The sequence below is a fragment of the Entelurus aequoreus genome, linkage group LG16 (genome assembly GCF_033978785.1).
Source record: "Entelurus aequoreus isolate RoL-2023_Sb linkage group LG16, RoL_Eaeq_v1.1, whole genome shotgun sequence".
NCBI classification, from domain to species: Eukaryota; Metazoa; Chordata; class Actinopteri; order Syngnathiformes; family Syngnathidae; genus Entelurus; species Entelurus aequoreus.
Window position 1 is genome coordinate 45,136,372 of NC_084746.1, and position 7,893 is coordinate 45,144,264.

Below are 7,893 nucleotides of genomic sequence, written 5' to 3' on the forward strand. Positions count from 1 at the left end.
TCTGGGTGGAAATCGGGAGAAATTCGGGAGAAAGGTTTCCCCGGGAGATTTTCGGGAGGGGCACTGAAATTCGGGAGTCTCCCGGGAAAATCGGGAGGGTTGGCAAGTATGTCATAATGGTGGAGAGCCAAGTTCTTCCTGAGGTGGTACTTATACCAGTTGACTTGAGTCACAATCCTTTTATTGGTTCTGTGACTCAAGAAGTGTTTGGATGTAAACATAAAAGACTACATGAGTAGAATTGAAGTAAAGTCTAGTCGCCATCAAACCCACGCCCTCTTGTCTTTGGCAGACCAGTTGTTACTGGACCTGACCCGGCCCGGCTCTTTGGGTGTTGCAGGTCTGCTGCAGAGCGACACGGGAGATCTGGCCTGGTCGTGGAGGACAAAGTGCATCACAGAGAAAGGCGATACGTCCGTCTGAGCTTGCCTGCGATCTTGAAGCTTCTTGAGTTGACCGTTTGGAAGAGGCGGCTCCTCCTTGTGGTCGTTCATGGAGGTTCCGCTGGTGCTTGTTCTTTGGGTTAGGAGCCCATCAGGGACGCTACCTTGTTCTCCTTTGCACAGCTGGTCACTCAGCATGTGTCTCGCTCTCCTCCGGCTCAGCGTGGCTTTGATTGTGCAGACCAAGTCCAGCAGACTCAACATGGCTGACAAGGATGCCAAGGCCAGCATCAGGTGGAGCATCAGGGTCTTCTCTGTAGGTCTGGAGACGAAGCACTCCACCCCCGAGCTGCAGGGGGCCTCGTAGCACAGCACGCTCTTCGGGATGGACAAACCAAAAAGGAAGAACTGTCCCGCACCAAAAGACACTTCCAGAAGGATGCGAAGAATGACGGCGACGACGTAGGCGCAGGAGAACCTCGGCACCCCTCCACCTGGGTAGCCAGCGGTGGTTCTGTGGGTGACGTAGGTGGCGAACAGGATGTGGGGCAAACACAGCAGGATGAGCTGGAAGAGCCACAGGCGCAGAAGACACACCGGAGACAAGACGTCAAAGCAGACCACCGAGCAGCCCGGCTGGAGGCTGTTGCACACAAACCTCGCCTGGTCGTCTTGGAAGAGGCTCGAGGCGCCCAGACACAGCACCAGAACGCGGCCCAGAACCATCAGAACCCACCACACTTTGCCTGAGGAACACAGGTACACTTCATCAGGTACACCTTCCTAGGAGCTCCAATAGAAACATGCTTCAGTTATGTAACAGTGGTGGTCATCCCGCACAGTACTGCCCTGCACACGCCAGGCTCGAACCAGCAACCCACACATCCCTGCTGATTGAGAGTGAAGTGGAGCAACACTAGCCAAGAGCAACAGGCGGTCAGCTCCTTGTGCAGCACAGCTCTTAAAGGTGAGCCATGATGATTTTAATCTAATTTACAATGTGTTGTGCATTACAAACTCAAATCTGTATTTATATTATTCACATGTGAATAATGCTGTATAAAAGACTATTTATATTATTCACATGTGAATAATGCTGTATAAAAGATTGTATTTATATTATTCACATGTGAATAATGCTGTATAATAGACTGTATTTATATCATTTACATGTGAATAATGCTGTATAATAGACTGTATTTATATTATTCACATGTGAATAATGCTGTATAATAGACTGTATTTATATTATTCACATGTGAATAGTGCTGTATAATAGACTGTATTTATATTATTCACATGTGAATAAGGCTGTATAAAAGACTGTATTTATATTATTCACATGTGAATAATGCTGTATAAAAGACTGTATTTATATTATTCACATGTGAATAATGCTGTATAAAAGACTGTATTTATATTATTCACATGTGAATAATGCTGTATAATAGACTGTATTTATATTATTCACATGTGAATAATGCTGTATAATAGACTGTATTTATATTATTCACATGTAAAAAAAATACCTAAGTGTTTATTGTGAGCGAACTGTGGTGCTGAATTTCCCCCAGGGATCAAAAAAGTACTTTCTATTCTATTCTAAAAGCATTTTAGCTGCTGATGCAAAAAGCCAGCGTATGGCTAATGACATTGAAAGGCGATGTGTTACTACGCTAGAAAAACAAAGTTGCTACAGCTGTGCTGATCCGTTGCCCGGATCATGTTTTGTTTTAGTTTAAGACTCCCTTAGTTCTGTCTCAGCACCCTGGGGTTTGTGTTTCGTGGTTGCCATGGGTGCTGATTATTTTCACCTGCCTCTGATTAGTGTTTGGGACGCTCACCTGCTCTCGGGCACTAATCAGAGAGCTATTTGTTCCTGCCTTTCGCCACACTCGGTCTGACTGTTTTGTTTGCTCCCTAGCTTCTTGTTCCCGTTCCTGTGCTTAGCTCTACCCTAGTTTCCCGTGCAATCGTCATAGTTTTCTGTTCTTGTTTTCTTGCCTGATTTATGAAAATAAATAATTTTTTCCTACCTGGTCGCTGCTTCCCGAGTTCCGTCTGCATCTTGGGAAAACAACCTGCGCATAACTATGCAACCCCCCCAACCGTAACATCTTGGTTGTTACGCAGGTTACGGAACGTAAATTAAGTATTGTTGGCGGTTTTTGAAAACATTTTTAAAGTGAATTAGAGGCAAAATGAATTATACCTATTAGCTGCATTGCTAGCCACCAAGAACAAGCCGATTATTACAAATTAAAATAAGGAATGTCCGATAATGGCTTTTTTTCCGATATCCGATATTCCGATATTGTCCAACTCTTAATTACCGATACCGATATCAACCGATACCGATATATACAGTCGTGGAATTAACACATTATTATGCCTAATTTGGACAACCAGGTATGGCGAAGATAAGGTCCTTTTTTCAAAAATTAATAAAATAAGATAAATAAATTAAAAACATTTTCTTGAATAAAAAAGAAAGTAAAACAATATACAAACAGTTACATAGAAACTAGTAATTAATGAAAATGAGTGAAATTAACTGTTAAAGGTTAGTACTATTAGTGGACCAGCAGCACGCACAATCATGTGTGCTTACGGACTGTATCCCTTGCAGACTGTATTGATATATATTGATATGTACTGTAGGAAACAGAATATTAATAACAGAAAGAAACAACCCTTTTGTGTGAATGAGTGTGAATGGAGGAGGGAGATTTTTTGGGTTGGTGCACTAATTGTAAGTGTATCTTGTGTTTTTTATGTTGATTTAATAAAAAAAACAAAAAATAAAGATACCGATGATAAAAAAAACGATACCGATAATTTCCGATATTACATTTTAAAGCATTTAACGGCCGATATTATCGGACATCTCTAATTAGAATGCAAACTTGGAGGATTGTGAACAATGGGCAAAAAGTGCAGTTCCCCTTTAAATATTAATTGTGAAGTTGTCCACTGCTACACTTTTTCCAGACGTGGTCGAAAATTAACATTATATAGATTCACCAGGTCACAACATTAGGTTCACCTGCACACACTCTGATCAATTGTGAATTATATTTATATAGCGCTTTTCTCTAGTGACTCAAAGCGCTTTACATAGTGAAACCCAATATCTATATTACATTTAAACCAGTGTGGGTGGCACTGGGGGCAGGTGGGTAAAGTGTTTTGCCCAAAGACGCAACAGAAGTAACTAGGATGGCGGAAGTGGGAATCGAACCTGGAACCCTCAAGTTGCTGGCACGGCCACTCTACCAACCGAGCTATTCAGACTCTGCTTTAAGAAATTGCCTTTGGCAGCATTAATGTCACTTCATGTCGCACTTTGGTGTTATTGTGTGCATGCCACGATTAGTTAAACATATTACTTTATCTTACCTTTATGTATGTGTCCACATAGCCTAAAGCAGTGTTTTTCAACCTTTTTTCAGACAAGGCAAATTTTTTGCGTTGAACATATCCGGAGGCACACCACCAGCACAAATCATAAACTCAGTTGACAGTTAAAAGTCATTGTCGCAATTGTTGGATATGACTTTAAAGCATAACCAAGCATGCATCACTATAGCTCTTGTCTCAAAGTAGGTGTACTGTCACCACTTGTCACATCACACCCTGATTTATTTGGAGTTGTTTGCTGTTTTCCTGTGTGTAGTGTTTTAGTTCTTGTCTTGCGCTCCTATTTTGGTGGCTTTTTCTCTTTTGTTGGTATTTTCCTGTAGTAGTTTCATGTTTTATATTTCCCGCATCTACTTTGTTTTAGCAATCAAGAATATTTCAGTTGTTTTTATCCTTCTTTGTGTGGACATTGTTGATTGTCATGTCATGTTCGGATGTACATTGTGGACGCCTTCTTTGCTCCACAGTAAGTCTTTGCTGTCGTCCAGCATTCTGTTTTTGTTTACTTTGTAGCCAGTTCAGTTTTACTTTCGTTCTGCATAGCCTTCCCTAAGCTTCAATGCCTTTTCTTAAGGGCACTCACCTTTTGTTTATTTTTGGTTTAAGCATAAGACACCTTTTTACCTGCATTTACAAAGCAATTAGCTACCGGCTGCCACCTACTGACAGCACTGACACTCAGCAACAACACATAATTTGCAGACTATAATTACTTGTTTGCAAAAAATGTTTTCAACCCAAATATGTGAAATTAGATAATCTCCCACGGCACACCAGACTGTATCTCACGGCACACTAGTGTGCCGCGGTACAGTGGTTGAAAAACACTGGCCTAAAGCATAAGGGGAAGAGCTCCTCCCCCCCTGGCAAAAATGCATGAACCTTATAATTTGATCATTTGGCATTGTTTAACACGAGTATCCAACAATGTAACATTTATGAGACAGAAAAGACTAAATTTATCATAGGTCCCTTTTTAAAGTGAGATTTTCACAGAGTTCTATAACACAGCCAGACGAACTGGCAGACGTTACTTTTACAAAAAATAACATTAACTAACTTAACAATTATTTATCGTTCTGCTTAGAACGGTCTTTGAAACACTCGTACAATCAAGTACTCGAGTAGTACATAAAAACGTACTGCTTCTTATTATGTTCGTAGTAGCATTTGCCTATTAGCCGAAATATCTCCGCTATTGATTCAGTTGACCTTTGTAGTCCAGAGAACATTCCATATGGTGATCTGTTACGATACAATCTATATCTAAGTTAGCATAAATATGCCATTCCTGAGTTACTAGCATTAGCTTGTGTTCGCATTATCTTAGTACAAATACTCAATCTTAGTTAAATCTAACAGACACATCTACTTCCACAAAGATAATAATGCTCATTTCAACTATTGAATCAACACTATGTTTATTTTACCATCATGTCGTTCGACATGGCACAATACTGTAAATTAATTTGAAAAAATAATAACTTTTAGAGGCCTATTTATTATTTTGTTCTCATTGTATCCAGTAGGTTTTGTCGTGAATTCTTGGAAATAAAATAGCGAGACTCACCGATGAAGGATACGTTGTGACTGATGGTGATGAAGACCAGATCGTAGAGTGTCACCATGGCTCAGCGTGGACATAAAAACACGGGAGTTCTTGAACAGACCCGATTCACTCTGCTGCACTCCTCCTCGGCCGCTGACTCGTATTGAGGAGTCCAAGACCTGTGCGGCTATTCTTACCCAGATGCCTTCAAAGCATTGTTGGCATGACGAGGTACAATGGAGGACCACCAATCATACTGGACAGCTTATAGAGCAGCATCTTAGATGTTCTTCCATTAACACCTTAGAAGTAGAGACGTTTAGAAATATGGGCAAAATACGGCCCGTGGGCCACATTAAGTTCAAAGTTAAAGTACCACTGATTGTCACACACACACTAGGTGTGGTGGAATGTGTCTTCTGCATTTAACCCATCCCCTTGTTCACCCCCTGGGAGGTGAGGGGAGCAGTGGGCAGCAGCGGTGGCCGCGCCTGGGATTCATTCTTGGTGATTTAACCCCCAATTCCAACCCTTGATGCTGACTGCCAAGCAGGGAGGTAATGGGTCCCATTTTGATAGTCTTTGGTATGACTCGGCCGGGGTTTGAACTCACAACCTATTGATCTCAGGGCGGACACTCTAACCCAGGGGTCACCAACGTGGTGCCCGCGGGCACCAGGTAGCCCGTAAGGACCAGATGAGTAGCCCGCCGGCCTGTTCTAAAAATAGCTCAAATAGCGGCACTTACCAGTGAGCTGCCTCTATTTTTTAAATTGTATTTATTTACTAGCAAGCTGGTCTCGCTTTGCTCGACATTTTTAATTTTAAAAAAATTTTTTTTTTTTTTTTTTAATAATGTCCTGCCCAGCTTCTCAGGCATATCATATAGTAGATGTAGATGCCCATATCGGCTGTTCAGATTTTATCGGCTGTTCAGATTTATTTATTATTTATTTATTTACATTTTTAATTCTAAGAGAGACAAAACTCAAATAGAATTTCAAAATGCAAGAAAATATTTTAAAGACTTGGTCTTCACTTGTTTAAATAAATTCATTAATTTTTTTTTACTTTGCTTCTTATAACTTTCAGAAAGACAATTTTAGAGGAAAAATACAACCTTAAAAATGATTTTAGGATTTTTAAACACATATACCTTTTAAATCCCTTCCTCTTCTTTCCTGGCAATTTAAATCAATGTTCAAGTAAATAAGTACATTTTTATTGTAAAGAATAATAAATACATTTTAATTTAATTCTTCATTTTAGCTTCTGTTTTTTCGACGAAGAGTATTTGTGAAATATTTCTTCAAACTTATTATGATTAAAATAAATAAAAAATGATTCTGGCAAATCTAGAAAATCTGTAGAATCAAATTTAAATCTTATTTCAAAGTCTTTTGAATTTCTTTTAAAATTTTTGTTCTGGAAAAACTAGAAGAAATAATGATTTGTCTTTGTTAGAAATATAGCTTGGTCCAATTTGTTATATATTCTAACAAAGTGTAGATTGGATTTTAACCTATTTAAAACATGTCATCAAAATTCTAAAATTAATCTTAATCAGGAAAAATTACTAATGATGTTCCATAAATTCTTTTTTTTAGTTTTTCTCTTCTTTTTTTCGGTTGAATTTTGAATTTTAAAGAGTCGAAATTGAAGATAAACTATGTTTCAAAATGTAATTGTCATTTTTTTTCGTGTTTTCTCCTCTTTTAAACCGTTCAATTAAGTGTAAATATCATTAATTATTAATAATAACATAGAGTTAAAGGTAAATTGAGCAAATTGGCTATTTCTGGCAATTTATTTAAGTGTGTATCAAACTGGTAGCCCTTCGCATTAATCAGTACCCAAGAAGTAGCTCTAGGTTTCAAAAAGGTTGGTGACCCCTGCTCTAACCACTACGCCACTGAGTTGGGCCCGTTAAGATTTTCAATCCGGCCCGCCGGACGTTCTACATAATTTTTTTAGACCTTTAACATTAAAACTGCAGTGCAGTACTGTTTTTAAATGACCGTAGGTCTTGAACTATAGAAAGTATTTCAATGGTTGAAATCTGCACTTTTGAGTGTTATACGAGGAACAAACCAGAGTGGGCGGGGTTTGTTTTCAGAGCACCCAGCCCAAAACGCGTGTGTCAGAAACAGCCGCGGAAGCAGATTTTTACCTCATAATATATCATATTGTAGGTGTTGATTACACTTTGCCTTCATATTTTGCTGTTTGTTACATTTTAGTTGTGTTTTGCTTGATTGTAAAAGACGTCTATCAAAGATCTGGTCTGAGTAGTAAAAGAGGTGTCACGATTGGGTCGCATCTGTCAGGTTCAAACACTGATGACATATATTAAACAAGACAAAAAGCAAGGAATTAAACGGAGACAGAATTAAATTTGGCTCAATTGAGGAGAGCCGCTTGGACGCTGTACCCTCGAACAGTGTCTCACCACGATCTGGCGAAAGATTGTACGCCTCCTCTTTTATTTGGACTTTCCCTGATTACATGGCAACAGCTGTTTCTAAGGGACGGGGGTCGTAA

The 7,893-nt window shown here is 39.4% G+C and overlaps 1 protein-coding gene across 1 annotated transcript; it reads right to left on the reverse strand.

Annotated features, from left to right (window-relative positions):
* Nucleotides 1–263: 263 nt before the first annotated feature.
* LOC133631215 (gap junction delta-4 protein-like) lies at nucleotides 264–5,431 on the reverse strand. Its single transcript, XM_062023373.1, has 2 exons — nucleotides 5,374–5,431; nucleotides 264–1,129 (listed from the first exon to the last, which is right to left on the reverse strand). The coding sequence occupies exons 1-2, from the start codon at nucleotides 5,429–5,431 to the stop codon at nucleotides 264–266; spliced, it is 924 nt and encodes a 307-aa protein (XP_061879357.1).
* Between the last annotated feature and the right edge of the window lie 2,462 nt (nucleotides 5,432–7,893).